At 38.5% G+C, this 20,769-nt stretch overlaps 1 protein-coding gene across 4 annotated transcripts; it reads right to left on the reverse strand.

Moving 5' to 3' along the window:
• Positions 1-6,395: 6,395 nt before the first annotated feature.
• On the reverse strand, positions 6,396-20,321 carry sesn4 (sestrin 4). 4 transcript variants are annotated; one of them, XM_041797358.1, is made up of 10 exons: positions 20,135-20,261; positions 14,504-15,331; positions 13,150-13,359; positions 12,797-12,979; positions 11,186-11,431; positions 10,825-10,939; positions 10,524-10,648; positions 8,616-8,782; positions 8,384-8,528; positions 6,396-8,295 (listed from the first exon to the last, which is right to left on the reverse strand). In XM_041797358.1, exons 3-10 carry the CDS (start codon positions 13,354-13,356, stop codon positions 8,206-8,208), a joined length of 1,278 nt encoding a protein of 425 aa, XP_041653292.1. In that variant the 5' UTR covers positions 13,357-13,359; positions 14,504-15,331; positions 20,135-20,261; the 3' UTR covers positions 6,396-8,205. The 4 variants fall into 4 exon arrangements, with proteins under 4 accessions (XP_041653292.1, XP_041653290.1, XP_041653288.1 ...); XM_041797356.1 differs by lacking the exon at positions 14,504-15,331 and having other exon boundaries at positions 13,162-13,359; positions 20,135-20,321; XM_041797354.1 differs by lacking the exon at positions 14,504-15,331 and having other exon boundaries at positions 20,135-20,321.
• Positions 20,322-20,769: the final 448 nt, after the last annotated feature.

Below are 20,769 nucleotides of genomic sequence, written 5' to 3' on the forward strand. Positions count from 1 at the left end.
ACCCGCAGATACAAGTGAGCAGCAGGCTCAGTTGCCACACTTCAGATGATGACGTATAACCGCTGTAGTCCTAGTTAGCTGTCCGTTAGCAACCGCCTTTATAAAGATGTGAAAAGATACAGAAGATGCACAGACGTATTTTATGTTGTAGGATAAAACGTTACACTCTCTTGAGCCTGTGTTTACCACAGACCTTATTTCAGGCATTTACTGTAAATGAAAACTCAGTCAAAAATCCCACAGACTTTCAGACGAGTGACCCAGAAGTGCTGAAGTGCTAACTCACCTCCACGTTTTTGGACTCATTCCTGCACCACTCTATCAGCCTGTCCCTTGACCTTACTGTGACCTGTACCACAGCACAGCCGCCTGGCTCTGTGCCAGAGAAGAGACAAAGTTAGTTTTCTGGCTCAAATCTCTGTTATGATGTGTTTAGAGATCATAGGTCACAGTGGCTGATAGATTTGGCAAACTGACCTCACAATGAACAAAAACATGATTTAACTTACTGCTGAAGGCAGTGACACCAGCTAACAACAGACCGTACTGAGGTGGACTGCTCTGTGATTTTAGGGGCGGTGCAAATATGCCCACATATTTGCTCCGCCCTGATTAAACCCTGCCAGGAAAGAGGTGAAAAACTTTCAAACCATCTAAATCCAGAATTCAGTCACACGTAGATCTCCGTTTTTTCACATGGTTAAAGCAACCATATTCCAACATATCTTGTGTGTTAAGACAAATTTTGGATTTCACTTGACAGGGCCTTTAAAATGTGTTTTCTTCTTCATGATAACAATGAAACTGTTTAAGATCTTGTGAAAATTGAAATGAACTTATCACAGGAAACAGATGTTCTTAAAGGTTGCAATTTCTCTGCACAGCGGTGCTGTTGCCTCACAGTATGAAGGTTCCTGGTACATGTTCTCTCCGTGCATCGAGGATTCTCTCTTCATACTTCAGCTTCCTCCCACAGTCCAAAGACATCCTCATTAGGTCAACTGGAGACTGTAAAATTGACCAAAGGTGTGTGAGCGCCTGGTTGCAAACTGTTGTATGTCAGTGAAAGTATAGCTACTCTGGTCTAAAAATCTACTCAAGTAAAAGTATTTATTTAAAGTTTAGTTTAAGAACTGAGTAGCTACTAAGGAGTTGTACAGTAAAATATGATCTTTCAAAAAAACAAGAGAATAGATCTCCAACCATGTTGTTCAGGTAAAGTCACACCTCTATAATAAAGTAAAATCACGACAAATATAACAGTGTTAATAAACTTATATAGAGTTAAAATAGTGGTTTAAAAGTGTCTACATTGGTCCACAGTACATAGAGTTAAACTACACCTTTGAAAGTGTTAAATATTATACAGTATGACAGAGCTGCAGTTACTCTTGTAAATCTGTGGTGAGGTGGGATTTCTCTGGCAAGACCAAAGCAGAGTCAACTTCATAGCAGGGAAATACATACTAATGTAAAATATGCACTATGCATCCTTTAAGATCACCTAAAGTCACAGGTAAGAACTGTAACTCAGTGGATAACTTCATCTAAGCTGCAAATGTCTAACAACAGAAACAACAACCATCCACCAGAAACATGAGCAAAAGCAATCTGAGCAGAGATCACTGTACAACAGGCAACATCCAAGCACAACTAAACACTCTCCTCAAGGCCGTGATGGGGAACTTGGCTCACACATCCCCTCAGATTTGAAATGACAGTGGGCGGAGCTTAGATCAACTGACTAATCACAGAGCTGTTCCAACATTGCTGACATATAACTCCAACACTGAAGAACATTTCACTCAGAATGGAGTTAAAATTACACTTTGGGAGTTCAAATCAACTCTGACATGTTTAACCCTGAGATATTAACACTCCAGTTTTATTTTCTTAAGAAGAAATTGAAGTAGAAACCTCCCAGCGTGTTGGTGAGTAAGGGATATTGACTTTACTTACTTTTTAAATGCTGTTGTGTAAAGTTCTCCAGAACAAACATTTCAATGTCAGCACTGCCAGCAGAACGTGATCATATTCTTCAAAGAAAAAGTCCTTTAAACATGGATAACTCTTTCCTGTCTCAGAGGCATTTTAATATTACATTAATTAAGCTTTTAATATTAATGTGTGTTTCTGGTGGTTTGTGTGTGTTTGTTTTGGGATAATCAGTAGATAATGAGGCTTTTACAACACGTTTAAGAGGTCCACTCAAAAAAAGGGAAAACAGTCTTCTTTAATCATTATTCATTTGTTCAGACTGCTCGCTGAAGTGTTTAGGTCAGGGGTGCCAAACTCAAGGCCCGGGGGCCAAATCTGGTCTGTGGTACAGTGACTCCTGGCCCACCAGATTAAATAATCTAATAAATTAAATAAGTTAAAAATGATTAGATAAAAAGTCAGGAATGTGGTAAAATGCATTTCTGTTTTCAGGTCATATTCTATATATTGCTTCTCACAGTTATGATGCAAAGTTATGGTTTTGACTTTTTATTTCATATGTTGACCTTTTCAATTCACAATTTTGACTTTTTATCTTTTTTTTACCTTTTAGATTCTCAATTTTATAATTTTAAGTAATATTTTGACCTTTAAAACTCATTATTATGATTTTTTTTCTCACATTTTGACCTTTTTAGTTACTCACTTTGACTTTTATTTCATCATTTGACCTTTTAGATCTTCAGTTTTAAATTTTAAGCAATATTTTGACATTTAAAACTCAAAATGTAAATGTTTTTTTCACGCTTTTATGTTTTAAACCACTGATTTTGAATGTATCTAACATTTTGACTGTCAAGAATCATAATTTCAACTTTCTGTCTCATATATTTGCTTTTTAAAAACATTACTGTGACTTTAAATGCCATGTTTTGAACCTTTTGAGCTAAAAACTTGTAAATTTTTTTTCTCAGATTTTGAGCCTTTAAACTTATCGTTTAGACCTTTTTCAATCTCAAAATCATTTATCATCAGTTTATCAGGTTTTCTCCCCCATAATTCATTGCTTGTGAAAATGAGGTTGACAGTTTTTGGTTAACTGTGGACCCTGCTCGGCCCTCAGGTTCGGCCCCTGCTGTGATCATGTTGGACATCCCTGGTTTAGGTCCTCGGCTCTGTCACTAGGGGGCACTGTTGTACAGTTAAGCAAAAAAGACAACCAAACAGCATAGTACAGGGGAGGGAGACTGGCGGCTGGGGTTTTCCTTGTTTTCCCCTATGGTTTTCCCTCAAAATGGCCCTTAAGCCTAGTTAAAAAAAAAAGATAATGTAAACATGAGAATAACCTGACAAAACATCTCTCGTGAAAACACCAAAATCAGAAAATCAATTTCTGATACATCCTCATTTCTTTGTATTTTTTATTGAATCATTAATAATGTAATAGAAAAAATGCAAATTTAAGTAAGATATACTTTAAAAACTTGTAAATGTTTTGTATGTTGCATTGACGAAGCAGCTTGGCTGTTTAGTTGATTGAATTAAACATTGTCTTTGATTTTAAAAATCTAAATATTGGTACGATAAATTGTGCTGAAGAATTTATAATAATAGTTTTTTATCATAAGCAATTATTTTCTTATTAAAAGCATACATCAGTTTTTAACACTCTGGACCTTTAGCAGTGAGAATAAAACAAATGTAAGTCACACCTCTTTAATGTTTGATGCTCTAAATAAGATAATAATAATAATAATAATAATAGTAAATACTTATAAAATGCTTTCAGTCAATGTGCTGTACAAAGAGATCAAAAGAATGGAAATAAAAACATATCAAAAAGAACTCTGCATGTTAAGAGATAGTTGACGTTATCAAATGAATATCAGTGACTTTTAAATGTATGCTGGGATTTCTACATTTTTAGGGATTACACATTTTTACCTTGTGGGCTGCCATTGCTGTACAATACTCTCTAAACAGTGAAGCTTTAGTTAGCAGGACAACAAAAAGAAGTTACAGTACACAGCAACGTCATCAGTGTTTATTTAATTCATCCCATAGTGTTAAATTTAACACTTTGTCTGGGTTCATACAATTCTCACAGGTTCTGATTTAAACTAACACTGTGGAAAGTGTGAATAATTCTCTTGTAGTGATAATTTTTAACACTCTCTTTTTCTTTAGAAATAAAAGTGTATTCTAACACAATAATGTATAAATTCCTTTAACTTTTAGTGTAAACTTGAGGTACTCAAAATTTTAAATCATTACAAAGTGCATAGCACTGTTCATGTCACAGCCTCTTTAAATCACATAAACAAAGCTCAAAAGACAAGAGTGTGGTAATACATTAGGGACGCTACACAAGGTTGAGCAAGGTTGAAAAATGACAAACTCAAAGAACAAAAGGGGACAGTAGGTGATGGAGAGATGTGATGAAGATGGGCTAAAGGCTAACCCATCTCCCTCAGAAACTTGCCAATGAAAAATGAAGACCCTGAAAATGGGACTACCAGCAGCCCAAACTAAAATGATAAAAAAAACAATATTGTAGACATTTGTGGGTGAAAAAATGTACAGTATATACCCTTCATCCACTCTGAGTTCAGATGTGCTCCCAGGTGTGCTGCAGTCAGAGGGAGGTAGGCCAGCAGTGACAGACTTGGGCCATTACAAGGCCCTGGCATCTGCAACAAAAAAGCCCTATTTCAAAAAGCCAACAACAACCCAACTGTTGACATGAAAAGCAAAATATCCCCCAAAGAAATCACATGATATATAATTGATATAGCGGTTAAGCTGTGCTTCCTGAAATTTGATCCAACCAGAGAGAATACCAAGAGCCACGACATGTTAAAGGGAAACATCCAGCACAAACACACTGGACAGGTGTTTGACAACCAAGAAGAAAAATGAGGCCAGTTTACTGTAACAGTTTCATTAAAACACAAAGATTTACACTGATCTTATCCTGCACAGAGAATGCTGAACACTTATTTGGTCCCTTTTGTGGTATTGTAGAAACATGGCGGTGTGGAGGGGACCCTCCCTGTGTATGAATAAAAGGATTATTCTGAGGTAATAGAAATTAAACATTTTTATATTCATTCTAATCTAAATGTACCTGTAAATATCATGTTCCACTTTTACCAAGTTTGTTCCTCTAAATGCTCAAAAAGGACATCCATACATTTACCACCTACACAGCTTATCCTGTTATGGGGCCAGAATAAATTTTAGAAATAAACAAGAAATCCCATTTAGTCACACAAACAGAGAATTTAGAGCCATGGTTCTCAACTAGCCTGACCTCAGGACCAACCATGGCCTCCTTAAAGAGACATCATGACCCAAACCTTTGTCTTTTTCAACCAATCAGATCCATGCAATGAAAACAGAGCAGTCTGGACCAAGGTTATTATAGCTGACCAAAACTAACTAATAAACCAAAACTAAAAAATCATTTGAGTTATCTGAAACTAAATTAAAACTAAGCTAGTAACCTATTTAAATGCCCTTTAAAAATGTATGATTATTTTTTTAGTTTTTTTTATCTTTTTGGTCTAGCTCCTATGGAAGAGGATTAGGGCCACTGGAAAAAAATGACTTTTTTTTTTCCTTGTGAGAAAAAGTCAGAATTCTGACTTTAGTCTTAGAATTCTGACTTTTTGTATCACAAGTAAAAAAAAATGTGTCCAAAAAATAAATAAGTAAAACTAAAACTAACACTAAAACTAATAAAGACACAACTAAAATGAAAAATCTTTGGAAAATAAAAACTAAACTAAACAAAGAAACCAGCAATAAAAACTAAAATGAAATCAAGAAGCAAAATAAAAATAAAAGCTTCTGAATATCAAAAACTATTATAACCTTGGTCTGGACCTTGTATGGAAGAGGCAGAGCAAATTAGACATGTTTAAAAAGCAGCTCAGACTTTTTTGGGGTCAGGTTCACATTTGTGTTTACTGAAAATGGCTCTGCGACCTACTGGTTCAGGAACCACCATTTAAGTCACCAGTTAACCCTAAGGTTATGTTTTTGGTCTGTGGGAGGAAGCCTGAGGACCCACAGGGAGCCCCCATATGCACGGATTGGACATGTAATCCAGACAGGCTCGGTCCTGCCTGGGACTCACACCAGTGACTTTACTGGAGAGGAGGTGACAGGACCAACCACAATGACATGTTTAACACATTCATCCTCCCTCTTCAGATCTTCTGTTTTGGTGTGGATGATAAAACTGTTAACAGTAAACAAAGATGCACTGTCAGGGATTCAGTCATCTTAATAGAGATCACCACTGCCCTGCATGAGCAGTATTTAATTTGTCTGAAATCTGGGATTAAAGTGATATTTAATCAGATTATTTTAGGTTTATTTGATCATAAAACTAAAAACCTTTAAGATATACAACAGACAACTCAAAAAGAAAACAGCACACAGTATTTTTTCATAGAGCATCTTTATAGAAAACATTTCTTCACATTTTCAAAAACATTTTTTGTCTTTTCTTTTGTTCTTTTTTTTTTAATTTTTTAAATAATAGTACATTTTTATGCTCAAATTGAACATTTTCCACATCCATCTGTGTCGAAGGCTCTTGCTGAGCTGCTGGGGCTCGTAGAAAGTGTCCGATTGAAAACACAGGCTTCACGTACTCTGTAACATTTGTCAGAAATGGTGCTGACTAAATCCAGGAAAAAATAAGTTTCCCATTCATGAGGGAGAAACCACAAGTCTTTTTTACACTCGTCAGCTGAGTGTTTTTCTCCTGCAGAGCCCACATTCAGCCTCCAGTAGTCACATCGATCCACTTCAGCAGCACTCCAGATAAAGCCTGAAGGCACCTGTGTTCACAGCGCTTTGCTTTTTGTCGATATGCCCTTCTGTTTCTTCTCTACATCCCTAAGTTACTAACGCCTAAATCTACAGTCTGTCATACCTCTACATCTAAAGGTCCTACATCACACCCAGAAATGCAACAAAAGGACTAGAGTTTACAAAATGTAAAAATAAAAGTACAAAGACGGAAATAAGAACGTTTAACAGCGAGTTTGCACATTGTTCTGCTCTGAAAATTGTACCATGGATTCTGACTTGATAGTCAGCTTTGATAGAACTCACAAAGATTGAACACAAACGTCACAAAAATATCTGTACTCGACCTCAACTCATGACCAGTGCAGATCTGCCTCTGGACATTTCAAAACTTTTAATTCACCATTCAAGTTTTTAAGCGGCCTCATTCTGAAATTCAGCCTTTCAGCTGATCATTTGTGATTGTGGTTTTATTGTTGAATAAAACAATCGATTGTTTAATAAATGGTTCAGCTGTTTCTAACAACATGGGAGTTAACTTTAAGTTTCATGTTCTTTTTCAAACTGATCAGAACTTTTAAAGTCCTTTCAATAGTTCACTGAAATATCTTGGATCAAGTGACAGAAATCTAAAGTCAAAAAAGTCTGAATATGTTCAAAGACAAAGTGTAGAAATCCCCGTTAGTCGTCATACAGTGGAGAAGAAAGGCTTCAGACCGAAACACTGTGCATCATCTTAATGTCTACTAATGAGCTACCTTGCATTATAAATATATAAAGTTTTAAAAGTGCTTATTAAAAGAAACTATCGGATGAGGAAACTTCCAGCAGTGTAACTGTTGTTTGCTCTTGGACAGCATTAATACAAAATGTTATGGAGAGCTTAAATGTCATCCTTCACAGTTCATTTTGAAATGTCTTCCTCCAACACTGACAAGGATTGTCAAAAAAATAACTAAAAAACAAAAAAAACAGGCCTTTAACTCTCCCATTAACATTCATTCAACATGGATTTTTTTCTTTTTCTTTTGGGATGGAGGGGTAGCATAGTAAATACAAAAATGATCAAACTAAACAGGAAAGATATTGGCCACTGTAACACACTGATGGAGTTAAACAGAAAAAAACAACAGGTAAAATCTAAAACAAGGCCTGTTAATAATTGCACGTAACCTTTAAGAGCCGAGATGTTTGATAAGAGGACTTATTGATGATCTGTAGAAGGGTAACGAGGAGGGAGATGTGGCACACTGGTATAAATACATTAAATCTGAAGAAAAAAAGCACATTCATGAGGCACAGCTTCAGATTGATGGAGCTCTTTGACCTTAAAAGTACAGCCCACGTCCTGCTTCATTGTCTGCTCTTCAGATTTCTTCATCCTCGTGTATCTGAGTCTCTCTGTACCAATGGAAAGTTTTGGCTTTGTGCCTCATTGAGCTCTCAGGCGATCATGTACTGTGTAATGGCTCTCAGAGCGTACAGCAGCTCAGCCTGAAGCCGGGCCTCCATGATTAGCAAATTCACGTGTATCTAAGGAAGGAAAAGTTGAAGATGATTTAAATAAAGAGACAAAACAAGGCTGAGGCTTAAGTAGTGTGAATAGTTACATTCTTCTTACCCGTTCTGAGCTTTTTAGCGGAGCCCAACTCAGCGGACACACTGGGGTTTTAGTGACATCCGGAAAACAGGCCACAGCTTTGATGTACAGCTTCAGATCCCGCTCAAGCAGCTGGTTAACTTCTCCATAATCATAATCATCGTACCTGTGAACAAAAATGAGATAGTTATATTGATCTGCTGATAACATAAAAAAGAACATTATTGAAGTAAAACAAAGTACGGTCCCATACCGTATTCCTAGCACACAGTGGATGTAGTTCCAGATTGCCCTCTTCAGGTCGGGGCTGTGCAATGAGGGGAGGGTGGTCACGCTCCTGAACCGGTCATCCAGGAGGTGCCCAATGTCTGAATACAGCCTGTTGACTAAAGAGAAGCCGTGGTCCTCCCAGGAGTAGTCCTGCAGAGCAAAAACAGTACAGCCTCAGTCAGCAAAAGTCCATCAAGTCTTTAACAGTTCAAATCTTTGTTGTTGGAGCTCTGACAAAGGCAAAGTCTGTGAAGATGTTAATGACAGTCAGGAAAAGAAAACATACAATAAACACACTTTTTTTTCATCTGAAATGTTAGCGGCTTTCTACATACTGCTGCAACCACCATCACACCTTGCACAAGACCAAACATTCTGGAACTTGCCCCCTTTAATTTTGTCTTTCAGATGGCTGCTTCACTTCTGAACCAAGACCAGGCTCTGAGGTGTGTTTATGGAGTTAGGGCACTTTTTAATGACTTTTCTCCTTCATTAGGTCATAGTCCTGCATTTTAAGAAAACAGTGCTGAGTAGATAAACTATGTGTAGTGCCAATTTGGTTTGGGAGTCCTCAATTAATGACAGCAAGTTGCCTGCAAAGATGGGCAGAGCGGCTGTGGGTCTACTTTGCAACTAGCAATGTTAGCGTAGGCTGAAGGCTAAACCATGATACAGGTAGCTAGCAGGAGTGCAAATGGCAAAAGCAGATGCTACTGAATGGGCTACACAGCTGCACAGAAACTGCATGTTGTGGACTTTGTTAAAAGCAATGAGAATTCCTCACAAGACGGCATTATAATTCTGTTTTTCATCTTTTCATCTGTCACTGGACCAGTGCAAGTTGTATTCTGAATTTTACAGCAATCAATTGGTCAAATTCTATGACTGTCATTAGGCAGATCCATCTTGCAAAGATGAAGTCTCTAATGATAATGCCCAGTCTGAGATCAAACCAAACCAATCAGTGTCATATGAAGAGAGTGTGGTAGCTACAGGCGGGGTTTAGTTGTACTGCAAGCCAGTAAACAGTGATCAGTGTAGCAATTAGCTTGGATGTAGCGAAAGTATAGCGCAGTTTTCATCAGAATTGGAACTGGACTTAAAGTTTTTCTTAGCGTAAAAGATATTTTTGCTCTTCTCCCAACCAGCATAGCTAGTAGTTCACCCTCCAGAGCTGGAAGTGCCTGCTACATTGTATGCTTTGCACTCTGATTGGCCCATTCTAAATGTAACAGACATCTTTGTCCAATTATCCTCTAAGATTTTTTTTAAAGGTTCTGCCCTACCCAAACACAGATTATAAGGGGCTAACCAGATGGATGTGACACACCTCAGGAAATGGACGAATAAACAGTCTATCTGAATATCAGCTTAGCAATTTTGTGCAGCAGAGTTTTTCTGCTTGTAACTCCCCTTATTGATTTTATATTTTGGAGAAAAAAAAACACTTAAAAAAGACTGAGAATATAAGACAACCTCCGCTTACACTATTATTTTCCACTGTGCCTTGAAGAGCTCAAACTAATGTTAGAAAAACAAAATAAGTATCAATTAGCTCTGCCCTGATACAGGTTTCATTCAAATACCAAACCTGAGACATGTCTGTCAAAAACAGTACTATCAACAAGTTAAAGGTTCAAATCACACATAACAAATAATTGTTAATCTAAATAGCTGTTGGCTACTTTACTATAAAAGCCTTAAGTGTTGTTAAGCATAGACTGCAATCTAATAAAGACATCAAAAGTCTTTATTAATCCAGTGAGAAGTCTCTGAATGTTTCAGGTGTCCTGTTACTTAGTTTTCAATGGCTGCCAGCCAGTAAGAAGGAGTATTTCCTCTGGCCTCCACCATCTGCCTCCTGATACATTCACACCTGTTACGTCCTCACCTGAACTCTAAACACTTGAAAGTGGTCCTCCTCTCTCCGTGCGAACTCGTGATAGCAGAAGTTGGGGTCTGTGATGAAATGTGTTGGATCTGCGAAGCAAATCATCTCCTCCTCTTCCTCCATGTCTATAAAAAGATGTGGGGAAAGCAGAGCAGACGGAGGGCAGGCAGAGAGAGTGCGTCAGTGAATGTGGCTAATGAGAAGTAATCAGGTTTCACACCATGTGACCTGTTGCAACACCTGACAGAACTATCAGAAGGATGTGAGCACAGAGCAGTGTTTGTGTGAGGTTGAGTGGTACCTGTTTGTTGGAGTGTTTGGGTCTGCAGTAGACGCTCTTCTCTCTTCTCACGCTCCTCCTGAGACTTCTGGATCCTCTCCTTTAGACACACCATGTCACAGCTGGAGTCCAGAGACTGTCGACACAAATACACAGAAAATAAGGATGAATTTAAGGCATAAAACTTTCAGCTTCAGAGCTAAGAATAATCTGATCCTACATTTATCATGAGAGAAAGTATCTTTTGCAAGGATCCCATATTTACACAAACAACCATTTCAAAACAACTTTTAAAGCAATATCGATAAAGATTTTGAGATATTTGATTGAATTTCTCTCGCAGCATTTTTTAGGAAACACAAATAATGATTCGATTTGTTACCCGTCGTCGTGTCGTGTGTTCAGATGGAGCACAAAGAGACTGAGGCACGTTGGTGTTGCCATTGGCAGCATCAAAGGGGCAGAAGGTTGGAGGGGTACCGTTGGGAGATTTGGAGAGAGGGACAAAGTCTGAGTCTGTTTCACATCCAACCACAAAGCTGCACAGGGAGTGGCAGTGGGCCAGGATGACCACGGCCTGCACCAGCTCAGCCAGAGACCAGCACTGCTCGCCTGACTTCAGCAGCGCCTAGATGACACACAGATGAGAGCTCAGCATCAGACGGGTCATATCAGCAGTAAATAGTATAAATTCAAATCCTGAGAGCTTTAAATGCTGAAAGCTAATTGTTTGATACTGTCACATTTTGGAAAATGAAGGCTTTGTTGAAAGAAAACAAAGAGGGCTGCACACCGGGAAGCTCCAGTTTTTATTTGCAATGCTCTTCCTCAGACCTGTGAATGCGTCTGTGAGTAGCCTTAAATAACCATGGGTATGCATGTAAAAATCAGCTGAAGTCCATCATTGTCTAATTAGATAACAATTCATAGTGATTTACCAAACTTAACCACCAAAATTATCTAAGTCCCTTGAAAAAATATCATTCAAGGAGTATTAAAATATGTAAGCTACACAGTAAAAGAATGTATCATACAGTAGTATCTTTAAGAGCTACCTCTAAAGCAAGGATGGGCCACATGCGGCCCTCCAACTTGCTCAATGCGGCCCTCAAAGTAAATTTAAAATACCAATAAATTATAAACTTGAAGGAGAAAAAGACTAAATTTGCCATGAGAACAGAGACATTTCTCTTGAAGTCTTTAACTACTGGTATATGGTCAGATCTTTGATTTAGTTTTTAAATTTATTTCATTAAAACAATTTGAACTTTGTTTTAACTTTCTTTTAATTTATTATATTTTTATTCTGTTTTTTTCTTTAATGTACTTTTAATATAATTTATCTTGAGTTTTTATTTGTTTAAAAATGAGAAATTGATGTATTTACTTCTCAATACATTTTATTTTATTCTTTATTTTTATTCAATTATTTATTTTATTTCAAATGTATTTATTTTACTTTTCTTACGAATTCATTTTTATTGTATTTCTTTGAATTAAAAACAAATGATTTTACTGGCTGCAAATGTTCCTGTAACACATACTCACTAAATGCACTTGTAAAAAACAAACATTCAAGTAAAATAAGGCACTGTCACATTTACTGCATTCTAAAACAGCTTGAAATTGATTTAATTCTTTCTCATTAAAATAACAATTTCTGTTTGCACTTGAGCTTAAAAACATAAATGCTCGCATAATAAATGATCATGAAAGCAACATATTCTTTCTTTTATTGAATTATTAGTAATCACAGGGTTTGATTGAGAATATCCCAGTCTGTTACAATCTGGCCCTTTGGCAGTGGCAATAAAATTAATGCGGCCCTCTTGTTAACCAAAGTTGCTCATCCCTGCTCTAGAGCTAACTATAAAACATTTAGAGGTGCCTCTGTTTTCTCTCTACTTTTTCTTTGGGATCCAGCACCCATTTACTGACGTACACATCTTGTTTTTCCATGACTAATGCTTAGTGTCATGGTGAGTTGCTGTACCTGGATGTCTGAGCAGGTAGTGAGCCACGGTTGGTGGGCCAGCACTTTATTGATGTGGTCAAGGAGGCGCAGGCGAGGGGGCGCTGCCTCCAAACCCTCCAACCACAAAGGATCCCCACCAACCCTCAGAAACTGAGCAGAATGCAGGTACACCAGGTAGTTGCAGTGATGCTGTGCAGCAGCCTGAAAGTCACAAGAACAGGGAGGTTAAAGGTAACTGACCGACTCAAGAATTATCATGTAATTCAGAATCAATCAGTGATCTCTGATGAGTGATATCATAGTACAAATGTAGTTTGTTTGGCTTTATGTGTAATAATGGACTTCTGGGGAGAGGCATAAACAGAAACCACCTGGTGACTGACCATGATGGCGATATAATGGCGGTATGGCAGTGGCAGGGGGCCGTCCATGTGCAGGATGTAGTGCTGTGTGCGCAGGAAGCTCTCCAAGTACTGAGGGTGAGTCGCCATCTGCTGGGACACGGCGTCCACGCTCCCCCTGCTGACCAGAGCCTTCATGAACAGCAGCGACACTCGCTCCTTCTCACCGTTCACCATCACCTGCAGAAACAAGACAAGCAGGAGCTGTAGAGGGTGTTTCTTTCTTTCTTTTTTTCTAGATGCTGAGGAGAGAGCCAGCAGGGTTGACAAGTTCAATGGTGTTAAATTCTGAAAATCCGTAAGTGGTGTCAACTTTTTCCAACTAAAATTCCTTAAATCAACAACTGAAATAGTTAATTTTTCTGTATTATATGTATGATACCACCAAAAACTGATTTGGTTTAGATTTGGACAGTTTGCCCAATGAATCAAAAAGTTTGAAATGTGACACCGAGGACTGTTGGATTTAACATTTAACAGGAAATTAATCAGCTTATCTAGACAGTAATTCACAGGATAATTGATTATAAAAAATACATTAAGTTGGAAACATGGAAGTCCTAAACATGATAAACACAAAACCCCAACTTGACAGCAATAAACGTCTTTAAAAACAGTTCATGCCCATGGGGGAATATTAGAACCCATTTGGAAGCCTAAGCAGGTTGGCTGTGGATACCGTTGGACTTGTCTGCACCATGTGATGGCTCGGACTGTGCTTTGGACTGGAATCATGTTCCACGATTTAAATCAGTCGAAGACAGGCAGCCTTGGAAGAACAGCAGCCATGATGCTGTGATACAGGCGTTGCTGGCCAGTGAGTGCATTCCTTACTTTATTCTGTCTCCAAATAAAACAAGCAAACAATGGTGCTTGACTGAGAGACATCCGTGCCAGTATCATTAAATGTACATAAAACTATAGTTTCAAAAGAAGTCACTTCTGTGGATTGAGAGTGAAAGCACTGGATTTAAACATTAAACAGCTGATGGTTTTATGCTGGAACTTGGAAAAAAAAACACCTTAAGTTATTCTTAAAAAGGGGATTTCACACACTGGGAAGAACCACAGATAACAGAAACTGATGTGAAAGTTACGTTTCAGAGGCCTCAGAGGCCGCAACACCATAGAAGTGGATGAGACCAATGAGTCGGTGGCAGGGTCGATAATCCGTTGACCTCGGTTTGAACTGTGTAAAATGCTGGAAAAGTCGTCTTTTAACCCATGAAACTGCAGTCGAGGATTGTTTCTGTTCTATCAAACCAAACACTTTGGCATGTATCTTAGATGGAGGAAGTGAAAGGTAATCAGCAGGTCTTCTTACTTAATTTAAGTCACATATGGCTCTTTGGCATTCAGCTCCATGTTTGATGGTATTTCACTTCTCCCTGTAGCAGATGGGGGTTTCTTCTTGATCTTGCAAGAGACTCCACCTCTCAACCCATAAAGAGTCAGATCTCTGTAGAAATGCTAACATACTACATGTTAAGAAATATAATCAATCATGTTAGAGGCTGGTGCTTCTCATAATTTTGCTGTTCGATAAGACCAGACAAAGAGAGCTTAAAGATCAGGGAGACAATAACATCAGTAACTGAACAAAGAGCAAAGTTCAGACACAGACCCTCTCATGTCAACCCTATCCACAGGGAAATGCAGGATACTCACAGTATATCACACAGGTGCCTGCCAGTCACAAACTACAGACAAGAGAGCATTAAAACATGTATATCTCTACGAACACAAGAGCAACTGATCAGTATGCTGAGCTGCAGAATCTAGGTCACCTCTTGGTCAATGGAAAGAAACAGGCATTTGGGAGGCCTACATTTCACTGAAAACATGCTCAAAGTGCAACCAGTCAAGGACTTAACATAGGGAACACAAAGTATAGCTGTTTGCAGGCAAGATTGCAACATACAGTTATGAATGATCCACCTGTTCAAAATATGCTCCTTATACAAACAAAAACAACATACATCGCCAATCTTCAGACAGCAAATTTGGAGGATGGAAGATAGAAGATATTGAGGGGGAGGGGGAATTACAGGGTAGGAACTAAAAGCAATTTCAGGGCTCTATTGCTCACATTACCTTATGAACAGGCACCCATATACTTGCTGTATTACGTACTCGGTACTTCATACCCTTGCTCTGTATAAAATGAAAGACGATAATGTAAGCTAAGGGTATTTGTTGCACTTAAACTGTATAAATAAACAGAAAATATCAGCATGAAGCAATGCAATTTAAAAGAAGTGGTCCAGACTGTATTTGTCCATCTCCATTGTGACAAGACAGTTGAAGGTTCAGCCTAAAAGCTGACCAGTTCACACCACTATTATTACCACTATTATTTCTTACGTGACTGCAAAATGAGAAAAATGAGTCAATCTTTGTTTGTATAGTGCCAACTCATAACCAAAGAAATCTCAAGACACTTCACAAAGAGGGCAAGTCCAGACAGTACTCTGTGTCGTGGCCTATCAAAATAGACCAGCAGAAATCACTATGAGCACAGCACTAGCAGTATTTAGCCCCATTATAGCCTGTAAAACACTTTGGTCAACTGTGGTTATTTTAAACATGCTACAGAAATACATCATAAATTGACTTCGAATCAAAACTTTACATAACTGTTCTTTTGCTTTTTAGGACAGTCTGATATGAGGCTACATTTTTTAAGTACTTCACAAACTACAATGTTCTCAAGCTTGATCTTAAGAAAAACATGGATATTTGTTTAACCATAGGGAAAGTTAGAAAAGTGTATATACACTATCTAATTATATTTAATTATTTTTGGTGACCCTTTTCCAAGGATTTTGTTGTTATGAATGCTTTTAATGATTAAGTTTTGTCATCAATTTGTTATTAGGGGTTTGTGAGTTACAATAGTTTACTTCCCATTTCTACACAATGGCTTCGTGATTTACTGATTGCCCTTAGTTTGAATTTAAATCAACAGGAAAAAGACTTTAAGTAAAGATCCAGTATGAGATGCTATGAAAATTGTTGTAAAACTTTATACTGAACTACTTTACTGTACATCATGGTAGAAGAATCATGTTATTATACCATGTTTATGTGCTTATCTGTACTATTGGTCTTACCGCAGCAGTATTAATAAGATCAAGGTCAAGATTTTTTTTTCTGACTGATCTATCATTGTATCCTCATATCTCTGGTATCGTCACACTTTTCAGCTTCTTAGTGAAGTTAAAATAAAACCATCTATGACAAAAATGAAATAACTTATTAACTTATGCATTTTAGATCTTTAAAGAACCTGCCTGCTGTCAACATTTCTCATGAATTTCTAATGAAAAACCAGACGGTTTAGATCCCAATGAGGCCATGACAAAACCTTATCAAAGTGGGACATCATGAGCATCAACACAGGTGTTCAGCCAACTGAAATGCTCCTGAGTGAGAAACAGACAGCTCTGGGGAAGCTTTGCCGCTATAGTTTTTTTTCTACACTGTCTGAGGGAAAACTAAATGTCTGAATAGGGATTCGTTTAGCGATGTACTCAATGAATTTCAAGTCTGAATTAGTGCTATAGTTATTGTTAGACTAGCTAAAGACTAAATGACAAACTTGGTATACTGGGCAGCAAAGCCAAGTAAAGCATCTACTTAATACACATCAAAAGCATGTACATCACACAATAGAAAACATGCTGCAAGGTAAAAGTCATTTTCAGTCATGTCTACAGCTATGACATACAGTCCAGTTACTGACAGCACTTACTCTTGTGTAAGGTAGGGAGACGGGATTCGTCATCAGCAGCACCGCACAATGAAAAGAGGAAAGTGGTACTTTGTGAAATCTCATGAACATGTCCAGACAAATATGAGGAAAAAATCTAACTGAAACAGGAACTACAGCTGATGTATGTCGCACAGCAGGAAATGACACATCCCACGACTTTAACCAAGTCTGCTGACACTTTGCAAAAGAGCAAAATTATAACTCAGCTAAATCTACAGTCAGATAAGATGTACAGTAAGTCTATGATGTTTAACATCAAGATCTACTCTTAATTCTCCTTATATACAACAACTAAAATAAATAATCAAGTGTTCAAGACAATAGCGTATTCCAGACAGGTGCAGCAATTTCTATAGCAGGTTTCCTCATATACTGAGATGAAGAAAGATTTCTATAAGAGTTGATCTTACTTTTAATCAATGTACACTAAAGGATAAATGCCTCTGCAACCACCTGTTCTATAAGTTGTGTTCAGAAGCACATCCATGCCACTCCATCTTTACTAGCTGAAAAAAGCAATAAAGCAGCATGCAGCAGTACTTCTGATAAGGTGACACTTATTGTGCACCCACATAAAAGAAACAACCTCTTGATAAGACAAGAAATCGGATAACAAGCTTGTGTGGGTGGATTTATGAAACAAAATGGAACAAATCATCATTAGGGCAACTGAGTGGTATTACAAGGCCTATTTAGATCCAAACAGTCTGACAGAGCACATTACAATAAGGTTTTGTGCATATAAATCTATTGATTGTGCTTACAGCACACCCAATAGCAACTGATTTGGAAAAAAAGAAGCCATTTCTTTCCCGTAAACAACAAGCTTCAGGGGGACAAAGCGAGATGCAGTAATATTAGAGAGCTGCTGTATTCAAATCACAAGACCAATTCAAACTTGTGGCTTTGCTGCAAAAGATACGGAAAATAAACAAGGAACAGAGGGTAGGTTGTTGGAAGAAATTCACAGGTGCAGATCATTTGACATTCAAAATTAAAAAAAAAAGAGAAAGCCTTCCTGACACAAGAGAGATCATTTGTTTATTGATCAGAGTGGAGCAAGAGACATGGCTGAAATTAAAAACAGGGGTGACGTCATTTAAGGGAGGAAAGGTAAATGGAGACAAAGACATGCTTTGGTAGCAGGCTGACAAACAAAACAGCAGCACTGTGTCAGAAGGACGTAGAAGGAGATGAGACACAAAGAAGTGAGAAAATGATGCCAGCAGTCATCAGAGGGTAAATGTGTCAGCTTGAGATGAGACATGCATGTGCACATGTAGTGTCTGTATATGTGCACGCTGTTTGTGGGTTGCAGGAGGGGGGCTGCTGCAGATACAGGGGGAGGACATTCAATCTGCATTCCGATTGAGCCTGGACGGGGGTCCGTCCTTATCATGTGCCGGCATCCTGGCCGGAACCACAAGCAGCCGGGGGGACAATTTTGTCTCTGCAACCTGAACTCAGGGAGCAGCGCAAAAACAAACCAGCTGCAGCCCAGAGATGTTTAGACAGGGGAGGAGAGGAAAGTACAGAAAAAGGAGCTACTGGGCAGGACAGCACATACAACACAACCAAGACAAACAAAACACTGTGCTGCATGATGGAAAAAAGGGACAGAAAGCCAAGCCTTCATACAGCCAATGAGTGACTGGACCAGTCAGAAAAACATGGCAGGCAGGTAGAGCAAGGGAGAGACATGGCTACAAAAGACTTCCACTGATAATAGGGTATTTCACAAACAAGCCAGGGATATATGGGCTATCATAAAGAAGTTAAGAGCTCCAATTTGTTAAAATGTCTTTGTTCTGATAAACAGCTTTAGGGTGCAAGTGCTTTAAGCAGCTGCTAACTTGCATGACTCTTTATTGCAACAGCACTAGTTTTAAAACAAGTACTGATCATTTTCAGCAACATACATAAAATTAAGGTCAAATACATCTACAGAACACAAAGCCACCTAAATAACATGCAGATTACCAGAACACAGAGAGAAAGGATGTGAAGTAATTAATATTTGACTTGAAACCATAGCAGAAGGGTTTGAGCCCCTTGTTGCTCACATTCCTGCCTGTTTTGCTCCAGTGCTGGACTCTAATCTGCAGCAAACATGTCTTTTTGGACTGCACTACTTGAGACAGCGCCTCCCTTCTGTTGCTGAAGGGAAAGCAGCGACACAAGAGAAAAACAACTTTGATTGGCAGTCCAGTTCAGCCAGCAAGAAAACAGCACAATAAAAAGCAAGCGATATATGAGGCACCATATGCAAACAGCCGTTCTATTATATCATTTCACATGTATCCTTACAAAAGCCACCCTATAGCTTGTCTATGCTGAATTAATGTCGCTGCATTACTTCACAGAGCTGGCTAATTGACAGACACTTTCTCCAAATCCTCAGATGATGTCATCGTCAGGTTTCTCCTCACACCGCACCGTCCTCTACCGTTACTGCACCTAAGTGGTTGTATTTTCTAAATAAGCGTTAAAGTTCAGTGGGACCAGGCAAAAAATATGTATTACTTTAATCAACACTGCTGCACAGATAAAGCCAATTGCATCTTAAGACTATAGCAAACGCGTTATTAACGACAAACGGCTGTTTTTCTGCTCATATCCATCACGTTCCTTTATTAACAGTATCTTAACGTTTAAAGCGCCGTCGACTGTAAAAAGCGTTTTACTGTTACTTGACATTTCAACTGCCACCGGACATGAAAATGTTTCTCGACTGAGGATAAGATAAAACGAAGATAGCAACTCCTTAACATAATTTAAAATCACATTTCGTACAGTTTAAGTTATAATATTACAATATAATGTTGACTAAACGGTTATAGCTGAGTTAGCTAGCTAACGTTCGAAGTCTGGTACGGCTATCTTTGCTCACGAGCTAACTGTAGCCTCTGACACCGAGTTTTAAAAAGTTTAGAAATTGTAAGACGTGTGAACGGCCAGCTTTATCTCACATTAGTAGTCCGAACAAGTCATTCAAATCCAAAAGATTCAGTATAAGTAAAAAAAAATGGTACAAAAGCTTGTTAAAAGTCGACTTTTTCTCTAAAAAGAAAATAGTAATCCCTTCGGTAAATGAATGAACGTTACTCGAGCTACCCAGTTAGCCGCTAGCTTTGATATAGTCTAAACCCTACTTTTTCTCTGCTGTCACATTCAACCTACCTGTTTCTGGACTCGTTGACACTGAGTTCTTAGGGGGTACTCCATTTTATTCGTACAGATGATCATTTTCCAAAGAAAGTGTGCTCCTGCATGGATGCGGCTTTTGTCTTTTTTTCTTGGTGCTTTCCAAGCTAGCGAACAAAAGGCAGCAGAAAGCCTGCCGCAGCCTGCTGTCAGTCTGTGGGCAGTTAACTGAAGACTGAGCCAAGCGAGGGAGGAGAGAGAGCAGAAACCTTCCACTGACAGCTCCAGTAACAGTGTGTCCAATCAGAGCTCAGGGGGCGGTCCTGGATTTGAGAGAGGCTCACATCCAAATGCTAATTAACATCTGCAAACAACAGCGCAGAGGGCAAGTGGGCAGACTATAGAAAGACACAGGGTCAGACTAGTAACTTTACTGAGTCCTTGAGTGGGATTTTTAAGGGAAGTAGCTTTCAGTAGTTCAGTGAACACCCTGGTTTTATGCTAGCTGTGCTGATTTAGCACACTTTAACCATGTTAGTGTCAGGGCCCATAAAGCAGGATTAGCCTCCTGACTAAGCATATACTGTCTGTTCAAGCTCCTACAATCTGCAGCCTTTGACAAAATAAATCAGCCCGTTTAAATAGAAAATATGTGGTCCTGATTTGTGAGA

The sequence above is a fragment of the Cheilinus undulatus genome, linkage group 10, assembly GCF_018320785.1.
Source record: "Cheilinus undulatus linkage group 10, ASM1832078v1, whole genome shotgun sequence".
NCBI classification, from domain to species: Eukaryota; Metazoa; Chordata; class Actinopteri; order Labriformes; family Labridae; genus Cheilinus; species Cheilinus undulatus.

Bases quoted from the DNA above. Each gene is read 5' to 3' on its own strand.
- sesn4 (XM_041797354.1), bottom strand. From the start codon at position 20,200: ATGATCATCTGTACGAATAAAATGGAGTACCCCCTAAGAACTCAGTGT. The intron at 12,980-13,149 runs GTGGTTTCTGTT...TGTGACTTTCAG, and splicing joins CCATCATGGTCAGTCACCAG to GCTGCTGCACAGCATCACTG. The intron at 8,783-10,523 runs GTGAGGACGTAA...TTTGCTCTGCAG, and splicing joins TTCAAGTGTTTAGAGTTCAG to GACTACTCCTGGGAGGACCA.